We start from the raw sequence: 15,754 nt of genomic DNA, 5'->3' as shown, positions 1-15,754 counted from the left end.
GAAGGACATTGAGGTATTGCAGCAGGTCCAGAGAAAGGCAATGGAGCTGGTGAAGTGTCTGGAGCACAAGCCTGATGAGTGTACGAGGGAGCTGGGCTTGCTTAGCCTGGAGAAAAGAAGACTCAGAGCAGACCTCATTGCTCTGTAGAACCCCATGAAAGGAGGTTGTAGGTGGCTATAGGTCCATCTCTTCTCCCAAGTAACAAGTGACAGAACAAGAGGAAATGGTCTCAGGTTGTGTCAAGGGAGGTTTAGATTGGATATTAGGAAAAATGACTTCACAGAAAGGGTTGCCAAGCATTGGAACAGGCTGCTAAGGGAAGTGATGGAGTTTCCATCCCTGTAGGTATTTAAAAGAGATGCAGATGTGGCACTTGGGGATGTGGTTTAGTGGTGGACTTGGCAGTTCTGGGTTAATGGTTGCACTCGATGGTGTTAAAGGTATGTTCCAACCTAAATGATTCTGTGATTCTAAATGCTCTTTCTAGAAAATACCACAGGAGAACACTGATTTGTTATAAAATAACACTTCCATAAGCATCTTCCATCCTAGAATTTCAAAACATGTTCATTCCCTTCACGAAGGCATTTGTGTGAAACAATTAACTTATCCCATGTTCATATGCCACTGTGCTGCTGTGGAAATTGTACAGCTCAGTCCCACCACAGTAGCTAAAAGAGTCCTGCTGTTGTCCATGCTTGTGGATTTTGGTGCCATAATGAATTTATATGCAGACTGGAAATCTTTTTTAGCTCTCCCCCAGTGATGTTTCTTCTGTCCTGGAGAAAAACAAAAACCAGAACCCTGGCTTCTAGAAGGATGCGAAAAAGTAAAGTTCATCTGTTTGTTAAGAAACCTATTCCTATCCTAGCAATAAAGCAAACCTAACTGATTTTCAGGAAAGCAGGACATCCCAGAAATGTCATTACTTTGCTGAATTGGCTGCTGTCTTATAAATGTTCACCAGACAGAGGAAGGGTGGGGTGGAAAAAGGGATAGCTGGCTGGAAAATGTCTACTGGACAAACAAAATAAAGGCATTTTTTACTTAATATATTAAAAAATCGCAACTGTGTAGGAATTCTATGTTCAATTTCCTAAGGTTTGTTACATACTTGTTCTGCCACCTGCTGCCCTGGCATTCCCCAAAGTTTCAGGAGCAGGGACTGTGTCGGTGAGTTTTCCCAGAAACAAATACTGCATGACTAAGAACAAGTATCTAGCAGCCCAGTGGGCTGTCCTGTCCAGGAGATACCATAGTTCTGGAAAACTGCTTGCTTGAATCCTCCTGAACAATCACATTATCACTCCATGTTTTGAAGAATACCACTCTTGGCCCAGTGCTTTCTCTCTTGATGAGTGGGATTTTGCAGCGACAATTAGCACGCTGGCTCTGCTACCTTGGAAGTCAGATGTAATAAGGAAAAGTCCCTCAGACTGTCACCACTGCTCCAGCTTCTCCATGGAAAAAAAGAGGGAAAGTAGATCCAGAAAGAGAATATTCAGGAGATGAAGTGACTGACTAAAGAATGAATTCTATCTTTTGAAAGAACAAATTGTGTCCCCTGTGCAAGGAAAACAGAGGTGTATGTCTGGTGGAAGCTAGGTCAGGTGACACAGGAAGAATACAGAGATGCTGCTTGCTGTGGTAGGGGGAAAATTCATGCAGTCAAAGCTCAACTGGAGATGAAGCTGGCCAGAACTGTGGGGGACAGTAAAGAGAATTTTTTCAAATATATTAGTGGCAAAAGGCAATGTAGAAATAACATCACCCCATTACAGGATGAGGATTGTCACCTCACAAACAGGAATGTGGACAAGGCAGAGGTGTTTAAATACATTCTTTACCTCTGTCTTCAACATGGATGATGGGCCATGGGGCCTCTGAGCTGGAGGACCATGACTGCAAGAATGATCAATTCCCAGTCAACCCTGAAATTGTGTGGGATTTGCTGCTTTAGCTGGATCCCTACAAATCTATGGAGCCTGATGGGACTCATCTGAGGAGGAGCTAGCTGATGTAATCACAAAACCTCTCTCAATGATTTTCAGCAGTGTTGAGAATCCTGAGAGCCCCCAGCTGATGGGAAGCTGGCAAACATTATCCTGATTTTCAAGAAGGGCAAGAAGGAGGACCCCAGAAACTACAGGCCTGTTAGTCTCAATTCAGTGCCTGGTAAAATCATGGAAAAGATTATTCTGGGAAGTTCCGCAAAAACAACTGGAAGACAACACAGTCATTGATCACAGCCAGTGTGGCTCCATAATGGGTAAGTTCTTGTTGAACCTGATTTCCTCCTACAACACAGTAACCCACCTAATTGATCTAGGAAAACCAGCAGATGTAATCTTTTTGGATTTCAGCAAGGCTTTTGGTATCCTTTTGGACAAACTGTCCAGCCCACAGCTGGATAAGCATATCATGTGCTGGGTAAGCAACTGGCTCACAGGGCAGGCACACGGAGTTATAATGAATGGGGTGACATCAGACTGGGGACCTGTCGCTAGCGGGGCTCTGCAGGGCTCCATCCTTGGCACTATGCTCTTCACCATCTTCATTAATGAGCTGGACACAGGATTCTAAGGAATACTAAGTAAGTTTGCCAATGGCACTACATTGTGGGGAGCTGTTGATTCCCTCAAAAGCATGGAGACCCTGCAGAGAGACCTTGAAAAATTAGAGAGATGGGCAATCACCAACCATATGAAGTTTCCAACATTCTATGAAAATACATCTCATTACTTGTCCAGTATTGATTCTATAAGGTCAGAAATTTCAAAAAGCAGGAACAACTTGGTTTTGCACTGCTTTCTACCCACATCTCTAGATCAACTGTGTGCTTTGAATAATTTCCTGGGGCAAAATTTCACTTTAAAACCAAGACTACAGATAAACAGGTTTCTGGGTGGTTTTTTATTTTTTGTGTGGTTGGTTTTGTTTGCTTTAAAAAAAAATACGGTCATATGAGAATTTGTAAATGTACTTACTGATTTGGTAATTTTTGACTCTTCGTGTTAAGCTTCCTTAAAAAGTGCTGGCTTTCAAAGCACTGATATCCAATACCTCCTGGCAGAACCACTTTATGATGACTGAAATGGCATCTTAAGAACTGAGGCACCTTTATTCACAGCTCATTTCTGAAAGTGGGTATAAAGCAATTATAAAGGAGCACATGTTTGTAAAACTACAGTAATTTGATCAATACAGTGCTTCGACAGGTAGGGTAACTCTAGATGCCTTCCTCCAACTGGAAATTGCATGTTTAGCTGAAAGATTTCTATGAGTTTGAGAAAAGAATTTATCTGAAAAAGGACACAGATATTAGCAACCGGAAAATACCTACAGAATACCATGGATATTTCAGTCACGGACTTCACAGGCACATCATTATTTATATCACACTTCTGTCTCAAATTATTTTGGTTTTAAAAACAGATACTAACATTTACTTTAAGGTTGTTTTTCTTCACTGTAGCTTTAGTTCCTTTGCTTAATTAAAAGAGAATGAGCCCACAGCTTCACATGGAAGCAAGGTGATGCACCTGATAAATCCAGTCAGTAAGCGAGGAAAACTCTACTAAGCAGACCATAATTTTAAAGGCTTGAACACAACTTTTCATACGCTTGCGATCTATTACTTCACAAACAAAATCAGGAAAATCTACATGTAATATCTGAATGTTCTTTAGGAAAATGGCTCCCTTTTTCCACCACCAGAGGAATGTTCTTAATCTGTTTTAGCTGACTTTGTGCATCATGAAGTGAAACAAAGCCCAGTTTCTGCCCTTTTACCTCTGCCAACTCCACCTCTCATGTAACTCCAAAGTAATACAGGAAATTTATGAATGATTTTGTACTTTTCAGAACTTAGCATTTTTGCAGAAAAGGAGAACTCATTACAGACCAGAACACGAAACGGTACATAAGAAAATTTCTAAGACCAGTAGCAGTAAGAGTATATTTCTATGCTGTCTTTAGAAGTGAATACAGAAGATGCCTTTTCTATCTGCATTTGACACACTTAACCTTCTACCTCAAAGTCCAGAGGACTACTGCTGCTTCACAGTACCCACTACTTGAAGAAACAGGAGTACTATCATTATAATTTTACTTCTAATAAATACATTCATAATAAAACAGGATGTCTTCCTCTCTTCTAGCTCTAAAGACTGCAATCTAAAAGCGAGAAATGTTGTGTTGTGGCAGTAAACTCAGGAGCACCAATTTGAATGCATGTGGGTAGAAATGGTATAGGAGTAACATGGTACAAATATCACGCAGCAATTTTTCTGACAGCTCTCTAACTGGCAGAAAATCAATAACATTAAGACTGAAGGTCACAGCCTTTGGAAAGAGTTACATCAATGCAAAAACAGAACAGACAAAGCCAAAAGAGATTATAACCACAGATATCCCAAGGGACAGATGAAATCATGCATTATGATGTTTTTAAAAACAAAAAAAAAAAGTCTTTCCCTCAATCATACCCCAAATGTCTTGTCTCCTATTTTGTCAAAGTTTTAAAAATTAAGATGTGATGATTACAGTAAAAGATGCTACTATATTTCACTCAAAAGCATAAATTCTCTCAGTGAAATGGGTAGCTATTCTGGTACTTGCAGGCATACTTCTGCAAAATCGGTACTATACTTCCTGCTCAAAGTTAAGCTTGCCGGTACAGGCAGCAAGCTTCTACTCACAAACAGCAGTTGCAAAAAACAGAGTGCTCCCTGTCCTAACAGTCACAGCTGAAATTGGGCACAAAGAGTAGACAGCATGACAGCAAAACAATCATGGCAGTGAAAAGACTAGGTTTCTACTCCTGCCCTGCAATTCCTGTGCAGGAAAGCACTTTAAGGATTACCTTTCACCTTCACAATGTAGAATGCAATAAAGGCTCAAGAAACTTGTATGCCTGTACCAAATATGACTCAGAAAAGCCCATCCTAACACAGGGAGGTGTCGCTGTTGAGCAGCTAGCAGAGTAATGAAGGCACCAGTTCTCAGTGGCAAGAAGGAAAGACCTTTATTGTTTTGATTTCATCATATATATAGCGTTTTCAAAAGTCACCCAGATTGGTCGGTCAGAAGCCTTCCCCCAGGCCTGATTGGCCAGGCTTGCACTGTCCAAGTTCTGGGACACTGTTCCAATAACATCCAAACTTTATCTTTATTTATAAAACACAAGAAAAATTCTCATGGGAAAAACCTGTGCTAGCCACAGGGAGGCACTGGAGTGCCGGTCATCCCTTAAAAACAAAGGACACTGGCTGACCCCCACCCCAAACAAGCAATTGCGCTCTCAAATTCCAAGTTCTCAACATATGTAGCGTAACCAGAGAGGCCGAAGGACATAGCCCATCTGACCAAGCACTGCTGGCATAGCTTTATTAAAATTCTCTTTATTAGTAAGTTCTCACCTGTCTCGTCGGCAAGTCATGATATTGGAGTATGAGCCTGGTGTTGACGCTGTGACTCCATGTGTTGCCAAGAGCTGCTGTCACATAACCAGAATCCCTCTTCCCACTTACAGAAGATCCTGAAGATAAATATGACAGAAACTGCATCAAAACTGTGGCACAGCAAAGGGTTCAGCATCGAAACTTCATCAGTCACCTCAGATTATTCCTTTAACTAGGCAATTACAAATGGCATTTAAGAGATGGCACTGCTGCATTAGCTTCCTACCTTTCTGGTTTATTTATACAACTGTAGTGGGAGTTCTCCATCTCACCTTCTGATATCAACAAAAAGTGCCAAGAATTAAGGAGATGTTGCAAAGTATTACCTACCTTCTTGGAGAGACCAGCATATTTTCTAAATATCTAGGGGTGCACCATGCATGTGGACACTTGCCCATTCCTCTTTATATATCCCCACGCAAACCAGCTTTCTCTTGGCACAGAGGAGAAGGAAGCAGGCCAGCAGAGTCACAGTGTATAGTGACATAACAAAAGGGGAATCGAAAGGAACAGAATGTGCTACCACAATACCCTGACCTAAAAAGCAGAATACTGATTCATGCCATCAGACATCTACACTTTTTTTAAGACTTGCAAAGAAGAGAGCCCTTTAGCTGTAATTACCATTCTGCTGTCTCTGAAATAATTAGAACTTTATGTAACCCTGAAGAAAAATGGACTTTGCTGGAATCAGCAATGACAACATAAAGAAGCGTTTCTAATAATGGCAGATGACGCAGCTTGCTTAACTGCCATTGCACCCAAGCTTCCTCAGCCTGAAACCAGAAACCTATACATGCACACATACACACATGCAGGCAGGTTGGTGCCTGGGACCTTCATCTTTACTTATGGTAAGTTCGGTGTAAGATGAACAGATTGATGGGTGACTTGCTTGCACTTCAAATGACACTTCAAGAACAGAGTAAGTCAGACAAACCCCTGAAATTCAGAAACAAAATCCTACTTATTATGTGGATATAAATGATCATGTGCAATTTGAAAATGGAACTGTTTGAGGCAGACAGTCCATACTGTTAAAAAGTCATGAGTGAATGAGATACATACTTAAAGTTAGGTAACTTCCCATCCTCTATCAGGCAACAAACAAAATTCCTTTCACAGGACAGTTGTGAAATCCTGGTCAACCAAGTCAATAAAAGTTAGACTAAACACTGCAATAAAGCAGTCTTATGTTTCTGTCAAAATTATCTGTAATGCAACAGTTAATTATAAGTACTAAATTATAAGTACTAGCAAAACTGTACTGAGATGACAAAGTCATCTTGTAACCCAGCAGATCTTCTGGAAGATACAGGTTTAAAACACTTCATTACTTTTCCATTTGCAAGGAAGTGGGCTTTGTTACTTCCCCCCCCCTCCTGCCAATCCTCCCTTCCAACTCTTCAGAGCAAAAGCATAATCTCTTGATTCACTAAAGCTTTTATTTTGGAAAAATGCCCAGTAAAGAATAAGACCAAAAGTGTTGACATGTAATAATAATCATTATTTGTATCACTGCTGGTAGTTGCAAGCAATGAGAAGGACACTATTAGACTGCATTAGGTAGAGGAGAGCAGCAGGCTGGAGAGAAGAGCCTGGAATGGTTGCACTGCACTACAGAATTCAGCTGAAGGCTTCAAACCTTCCCCAAGTAATAAAAGGTTCAATTAACATCAACTGGATTTGCAATAGGTCTTTAAATGTCTAAGGTCTACAAAAGAAAGGAGTGAAGCACCTGGTTCAAGCCAATAGTTTGACCAGAGTCTGGACTCTGTGCTTGTCTGAATTATTTCCTTCATCACAGGAGCTCACTGTGACATGCACAATACCTGCTTCTCCAGAACAGTTGTTCTAGTCTGAAAACAGACTACAGTTCTGCTTTCCAGCAAGGATGGCTGCTCTTCTTTACTTAAAAAAAAAAAAATAATCTTGATAAGCAGCAAACTCCCACCTGAATAACTCACCAGCGGAGCATCTAACTGGAACCTTCAGTATTAGCAATGTTATTCTGTTAATTTGTCTAGCCTATCGCTATTGGGAAGGTGGATTTGCTAACAAGAATAATTTTATCTTCATCTATGATTTTGATTTAATTTTCCAGATGGAGGAGGGGACATACTGAAGTGTTAAAACAGGGTACCGTGAGGTGTGTGTTCCATTCCCTTAAAATGACTCAAAGCAAGTTACTTAATTAAGTTCATTAAGTTTGACAAATTCTTTGGGTTTGTGCTAACACCACAGAAGTAAAATGCTATTACTGTACAAACAGGATAATGGAGAATATAAAACATTGAAGCAGCTTTAAAGTTTTGCAAACCTTTCATGTGAAATAAGCTGCAGTCAACACAGTCCTTCTTTCCCTACCCTGTTAGAAATGGGTAAGAATCACAAAATTCAAGTGAGGCAACTAAGTGTGACTTCTGGTAGGTATGGAGGTGTTCCCCTCACAGCTGATGTAACTGTACCCCTGTATACAGCTGGGAGCTACCATTTCACACCACCAAGAAGCAATTCACCCACCTCTGCTTACAGGCCCCTCATTACAAAGGGCGCAGACATTCCACAAATAGCTGGTGTTGGCATGAAACAGCCACAAAATTCACACCCAAACTTCCCTCAAATGTCTCTGCTCTTAGGTAACAGAAGGAGTAACATCTCGCTGTTGCAATCCTGAGCCAGGCATTTAAGTGGTTAAATGTCTGCAGCCTGCTGCTATTACACTGTGGAGATATCACTCCATAGCAATTCCTAATTCTGCATTCTTTCAGGCCTAAAACCCATCCCAAAGTGAACAGAAATTCTGTATTTGTAAGGTTTGTGGCAGAACAAGCTCATAGCTGTAATTTATTTTCTTATACAAGAGAAAGCACACTGTACCATACTGTGTCAGCCCCTATCTGAAGAAGGTAAATCCTCTTCTGTGAAGTTATTAAAATTTATGACTTTGGTGCAAAGTAGTTAGTAAACCTGGAGCAAATTTACAGCAAAGACTTTTTACAGGGTGGAAAGGAATGCCTCACTGGAAAGGTTTCCATTTTATTAGTGAGCCTCCTGTGAGCTGATGCATTAGACAGAGAGAGAGGTAAAACAAGAAGTGAAGCAAACAGAGGAGGAAGCAGTGCCAGCTTTGCAAAGAAGTTCAAGGGCAGTGACAAGACATGCTGCATTCCTTCTTCTTGCTCTAAACACAAAAAGATAGTAAATGTCTCAGAGGAAGGAAAGAGGATATGTTAAGAAAACAGATTTATGTTGAAACATGGCCTTAAAAAAACTTTGGACTTATCTTTTCTGTTATTTCAACCACTACTTAGACATTAATGAACTGGACAAAGGAAGTGGATAAATAACACTGTTCAGAGAGAGCAATTTTTTTTCAGCATGCATTGCCTTGTGCTTCCAAACTGTGGTATTTTCATACTTAGAGATGGGAGTATCAGACCAAGAAGAAAACAGGCTCATAAGACTTTGGTCTCTGCCCAGAGGTCCCCAAACTCTCCAACCTGAACCACTTCAGAGTGGTATGGAGTCCTTACCCATGCTATGGGGTGGATGCTTCCACAGCACCTGCAATGTACAGGCAGCTGATGGGCAGGAGTTCCAGTCTCTGCAGTCTGCTTAAAGCACAGTTTTTACACCAGTCACTGCTGGCATGATGGTTTCTGTTCAGGACACAGGTGATACAGGGAGTGCAGGGATTAGGGAAAGTAAGAAAACACATCTGACAAACACATGAGAGAAAGGTGACAGATCTCAGTATATAGATGCATTAAGGGAGTGGGTGTCCAGAAGAACAGAGATGGGATCCTAGCATGGAGAGGTGAAGGTGAATGCTAGAAGGCTGGGAGAAGATGTCTGAACAACTCCCTGCTTTCTGTATCAGGTCCACCTCTAGTAAAACTGGTAATTTCAATTCCTGTAAACACTCCCTCCTCCCTCACACAAAAAGAAATAGCACTAAACTAATCTTCAAAAGGCACATGAGGCCAAGGACTGCATGAGATGCCTGTTCTACTGTCTCCTGTGAAACCGAACTTTTCAGAGCACTGGCAGGGACACCAGCAGAGGCTGTATCTGTTCTGGACTGCAAGCACAGAGGAGGAACTGGCTGCTTCACTCTCACTGAACAGCTGTCACAAGTGAAAATAAAGCTGCTTGTGGTCTGAGTCAAATACAAAGTAAATGCCTCTCCACGACCAGGGGAAAAACAAAGAAGAAAGGATGACTCTTCAACTGAGGCCTGCAGTGCTACATCCAAGCAGAAGAGGCTTGCACCAGGCTCCAGTGCCCAGGAAGGAGCTGTCAGCAGAGCTGGGCCACTTGGCCCTACTTATACATGAGAACTAGATTAATTTCCCCTATAAGTGCAATCAAAACAAACTTTCTGTAAGTAACTTCCCTGTCACTAAGAGGAATGACACATATAGGCAGGATTTTTCCATTTTTTCACTGGAGGGAACAGCAGGAGTAAAGCTATTCAGCTCAATACTGATCCTGGGATTATTCTATTATGTCCAACAAGAGGACACTGCAAGTACAGACCTAGTCTCAAAGGTCTTCTTGTCCCCTGCATATAAGAAGGTATATTTTAGAGACTAAATCCTCATGTAACCAAGTCCCAATTGTTGCAAATATATTGGAAGGCAATTTAATAATAAAGGCACTTCAGTTTCATTATGAAGTTCAGAAACATTCAGTTTCATTATGAAGTTCAGAAACATTCAGTTTCTTATCCTATGAAAATTTGGATAACTAGACCAGTATCTTGAATCAAATGAAACAGACTTCTTAAAATAGTTTTTTTAAATGCAAGAACTCCTAGAAGGCAGAATGTGACTACACTGTTGATTTTAAAAAACCAACCTGTTCCTTGTTAGTGTAACTGCACAGAGCAATTAGTCCCACCTTGTCTACATTCTCACATAGAGCTTCTTTTCTTTCCAAATGGAAGTATCATTGCTTGGCAGGTTCATCCCCAACACTGCACCCCTTTGCAATATCTATCAATTGGCAATTTAGAACTATTTTCTCATCAAATGTTAAAAACGGATCAATGGACTAAATGAAAGTGAAATTACAAAACAGTGAAGCAATACGTCCCCAAATCTTTCAAATCTTAACATCAGCCCATCTTGATGAAAGCCTGATCTATCAAAAAGAAGGAAAGAACTCTCTGAAAGTACAAAGAAAATATTTATAAAGAATTAAACTACTGAGCTCAACAAAAACAGCACGCCATGCAATAAGAATGAAAGTACTTTCCCTCTCGCTCAGGCTGTGCAGCTTTCCAGTTCACTGGCAGAGCTCAAAGACCACTACTTTTCACCTGCATTGCATTTAGTCTGTATTTTTGGTGTAGATCTCTAACAATGAGACCAGAAAAAAAAGAAGAAAAAAATCCCCTTCAACCCCTAATCTATTTTTCCATCATCACGAACTCAGAAAGTACAAGTATAAAAATACGCAATGGTGGAAAAACCCATCACACACTAAAAAACAACCCACAGGACAAACTCATCTGTGAAGTAACTAACCACAGTGCTCTTCAAACTCCCACTGATGACTTCTGCCATTTCAGCCCTTCTCCACGTTTTTTTCTTAAGTCTAAAGGTGATTCTGATGCTCTTACCGTCTCACTCTCTGCACTGGTTAGCCAAGGTGTGTCTCAAAGCACACTATTGAATTGATACAGTTTTTTATTATTTAGGACATATGGCAGGAAAAACAGCTGCTGCTCTAAAAAATCAAGCTTGGCCACAAAACTAGCCATGTGAAAATTCTAATTTTTAAAATGCTTATTCTCCTCCTTTCATTAAAAGAGGGAATTTGGCAGTTTTACTTCTAAAAACCTCTTACTTTTAAATTTGTACAAACTACACACACACTCCACCACCACCCCAGACTACTTCATTTTATTTCAAGTTTCGATTAAAATTAAGTAGAAATATTTCATCTGGAAGTTGGAATTGTTTAGTAATCAAAGACATGTAATTTAGTTTTCCTTTTTTTTTTTTTTTATAGCATAGTCATCAACATATACTTAGCAAACAAAACAATAAAGTGTAAACCCCTAATAATCCCCAGTTGAAAAAAACCCAAACAGGTTTCAATGGAAATTTTTTTACCACCCCTAGTTATGTGCCTTCTTGAGATTACACTAAACAGGCTGTTCAATTCAGTCATCATCATCAACAGACCTAAAATTGCCAGTTATAAACTCCACGTGCAAAGTTCTGTCAGAGTCAGCAGTGAATGTGATAGAAAAGGAATGAACTCACTTCTCATTGTGGACAACAGTTTATTTATCTCATATGCCCCAAAGAGATGAGTTTTCACACTTTTTAATTTATATATTTATGAGTATACACTCTGGGTGATTTTTACATGGTTAATCTGATATTATATCAAGACTAAGGTCCTTTCTGCTGTCTTTTTTCCAGTCATTCATTATTTCTATTGCAACAATTCCTAGAGCTCTCATCTTCAAGATGCAAACCACTAGACAAACAGAGAACAACAAGATAGCTCCTGACCTAAAGATCTTCTTTTCATGAGAATTGCACATTTTAAGTCTCTTAGTTGCCGCTGATTATTCCCCACTTACAAATAATCTTACCTAAGGGATGAGAGAAAATACATCAAAATATGTGACGGGCCAGAAAAACTGTGTATAAAATAAGGACTTTGAGTGTTCTCCATGAAACATTAGAAGCTTTTTCAAATAAGTAATATTAACTGTTATTCTAGCCCCAAAAAATCAGCCGGGACCTTTATACAGTTCAAAATTTAGGAAGGGTCCACCAGAGAACTGGAGAGATGCTGGCTTACTTTTAATCCCACACCAGCATGCCTACTGTTACCAGTGTGTTTTACACCAGATCTCATTCCCACATTGAACTCTTTGGTGAGTTCATGTCAATTCTCTTCTGTGCTGAGAAAGAGAAACACACACATGCTAGTACTGAGACTCCTGCCTGCTGACCTAAAAAAGGAATTGACATTAAGAAATGAAAAAATCCAGCTGGTCTGATTTCTTGCCAGACAATCTACCAGCCATGACCAAAACGATCAGGTCTCAAGAGATCTGTGGAGGTGGGAAGACAGCTGGTGGTTTACAGCACCTGAAACAGGGCCCAAATCAGGGAATTGTGAAGTTGAGATCCTTGGGAACATGTACCTTCTTTTTACCAGTGAAAATGTTCTGCCTCTGTGGTCTGACATCACACCACAAAGTGATGAGTAACCAGCTCTCTATCATTGCTGCAGTGGTACTGCAAATGACAGAACAAGTAGTGCTTTGGTAGGAGGGATGGTAAAGAAAAACTAGAAGAAAGCAATTCCTTTATGTAACCAAGAATAAATTTTTTACCCCTCAGCTAAAACTCCTTTCCCTTCTAATGGTGCTCTTTGAGAAATTTCCTCCTTTTCTAAAATCTAAAATTGTACTAATTTACACCACTTTCTTAGTATCCAGAGTTCTTTCCCACATTGCTCACCATTAAAACTTAAAGCAGCTTCTTCTTTTGAACCTCTCCTGTGCCATCACTTCTTCCTGTTTCCCCAAGATTAGAAAATAAAATCACAAACCATTGAGCTAAGGGAGGGAAAAAAATCCCAACCCCAAACAACCCAGATCTGGAATTTTGCCTACCTGCACATACAAAGGACGCATAGGTTGAAAAACAAAGCTTGCCCAATCATGGCATCTGGCAATGCTAGGGCCCTGTGATCCAGAAAATGCTTTTATCACTTCACCAATCATGCTACAAGTTATTGCCGTAATTTTTTAGGTTAAGTTCCCTCTGGGAATGAAACAGATCATGATATTAATCAGAAGGTATGTAGGAGGGAGGGACCAGAATGCTAGAATTACATGTATGTAGGTCCCTTAAGGCTTGAATAAAGAAATGAGATTTAGAATCCCACTGAAAGAACAACTGAAGCCTTGCATGCTGCAAGCCTCAGCCCTCTGACCTACACAGCCATGGCATTATCATGTCTGATTTTCCCAGGATGGTTAATCTCAGCTGCTAAACTTCATTAGTCTCTGCTAGTGTTTACCCATCATTTGGATTTGCCACTTCCGAATTTTCCAGTCTACAACCAAATAAACCAGCTGTCACACTCACCCCTCCAACATAACAGCCTGAAGCCTGGAAGCCTAAATGGCTGAATCCCAGATAAACAGAACAAAAGCTAATACAGCTGGGGGGACAAGAGTGAGATACTGAAACTGCAGTGAGTTTCAGAATGCAGTTCACAGCATTATGGTCATGTTAGGGTGCTGTGGTCTGAGATGCAGATTTTATTCCCACTGTCTCTATTTTTTTCCATAAAATATGTCTTTGTAAAGAAACCATGCCATGGGAATTTAGCTCTCATACCCAGGAAAGTGTCACAGTGCAGGCAAAAGCAGCACTACTCCAGGCAAGGTAGGAAACAGTCTGCAAATGAAGCTTAAATTCAGAATCAGGGTGTGGAAGGGTGATGAGGGTAGGAGGGAGAGAGTCCAGCTTCTGTTGCACAGTGAGTTCTCCAGCGAAGTGGCCAATAAAAGCAACAATTAATACTAACTTACCCAGGGTGTTTCTGACATGGCTGCCCATGTCCCAAGCAGCAGGCTGATGGTGTGTGCCCACATGGCAGATGGAACAGGACAGTAGGTGTATGCAAGCTAGTTTTCAATGAGCACTAAGGTCTTCCTTGGCAAATATACTCTGCTAAGAAGCCACAGAGAGCATTGTGCTGCTACATTTGGGTCACTGCCAGCACCTGAGTTTGCTCAATTAACACTAGCACTGACAGTCAGCCTACACTGGGGTGGATTTTCTCTATATATTCAGCATAAAATGTCTAAACAAATATCAATTTCTGATCACAGCATAATTATGTGGCTTTGAACTAGTGAATTAAGTTATATGTCCATTTCACTCCTCAGCACAGGAGAATTTTAGTAATATATTTTACTTTTAGTTCCATCTTTCCAAATAATTTTCAAACTATTGTAACAACTTCTTTATACAGAAGGCTGAAACATGCAATAATTAAAACTCCACAGTGGGGCTGATAACCACAAGGACTGTTTAAAACCAGTGTTAAATAGTACTTCAAGTTGAGATTGAAATTCAAACTGAGCAAACTGCTTTACTTTGCATGATGACCATCATAATTTCTCTGAAAATTTAGCCTTCAGCATTCCTAACACTGGTCTCATAGATTAGAGTTGCAAGAATTCCCTCTAGGTGTAAATAAAAACAATAATCTTAGATCTGTAAGCTTGGATCATGAGCCAGAGTTATCAAAACTGAAATTCCAGAATGAAACAATCCTCTTTCAGCCTGCAACATGGAAACAAAGGTCAGCCAAACATTCGGGGGCTAGAGATGACTGTTTGCAAATTACAGCTGTTCACATCTGGAGCTCAGATTTGGCCAAATGCTTAATACTATCCATCACAAAGGCTGAACTGGAAGAATGTTTTGGTTGTATAAAAGTTAGAAAATATTAAATGTAAAAAAAATGCCATGTGCAATTTCAGCTCTATCAAACACAGAACAATGGACTCAATTATTTCTCACTATGGTTATCAGCAGGGTTGACTGTGACATGTCTTAATTGGTATTTAACCACAATCCTGCACTTGCCAATATAGGTTTCTCTGGCTGTATCTATTTCTCAGCACAGTGTGGTCCATGGCACAAGATGAAGGATGTAACCTCTTCTCTGAAAAAGTATCTTTTGGGCTGGCCCAGCAAACCCTACACATAGACCTAGCAGATGCGTCTGAGTACTCAGAGTACCTTCAAAACAAAGCTTACAGTTGCTTCTGAACATATGTTAATTGGGCACTTTCACTTTTTTTTTCAATTGCACGGCCAATATACCCATGCATAGAAAATGTGTTCCCTCTTGCCATAAGATGTATGACAAAACATTTTAGTACACGCAGACACCATAGGGCTCACTGCTCAGAAATGACTTGTCTACCATGCTGAAAATACATATATATTTACGTACTTAGGCACACACACACAGAGGCAGTATAAAACATGTAGGATGTTAAAATGACTGAGGATTACAGGGATCTGATTTCACTCTCAGATGGACACAGGCTTTCCAGGAGTTTCTCAGCTAGTCAGTCCCTCTCTTCACAGCACAGTCACCCATCCTGAAGTGGAGGAGGCATATGCTTTTTTCTTCATCTCATTCTCAAAAAGGAATGACTTACTGTATCTGAATTAAACAAATAAATTCAATTTTGGACAACAACCAAGACTGGAAAATTTCATCC

The 15,754-nt window shown here is 40.3% G+C and overlaps 1 protein-coding gene across 6 annotated transcripts in view; it reads right to left on the bottom strand.

Moving 5' to 3' along the window:
- RAD51B (RAD51 paralog B) overlaps positions 1 to 15,754 on the bottom strand; it is a 411,052-nt gene that overhangs the window by 156,938 nt on the left and 238,360 nt on the right. For all 6 annotated transcript variants that reach the window (XR_014852614.1, XM_085062131.1, XM_085062135.1 and 3 more), the window contains one exon: positions 5,422 to 5,540. Coding sequence is in view for 5 of the 6 variants with exons in the window: in XM_085062131.1 (XP_084918257.1) it covers positions 5,422 to 5,540 (119 nt within the window). In the remaining variant the exon portion in view is untranslated. The remainder of the gene's footprint in view (positions 1 to 5,421; positions 5,541 to 15,754) is intronic.

The sequence above is a fragment of the Lichenostomus cassidix genome, chromosome 5 (assembly GCF_008360975.1).
Source record: "Lichenostomus cassidix isolate B80296 chromosome 5, HeHo_3.0, whole genome shotgun sequence".
Classification (NCBI taxonomy): domain Eukaryota; kingdom Metazoa; phylum Chordata; class Aves; order Passeriformes; family Meliphagidae; genus Lichenostomus; species Lichenostomus cassidix.
This window is presented reverse-complemented; position numbering and strand designations above follow the sequence as displayed.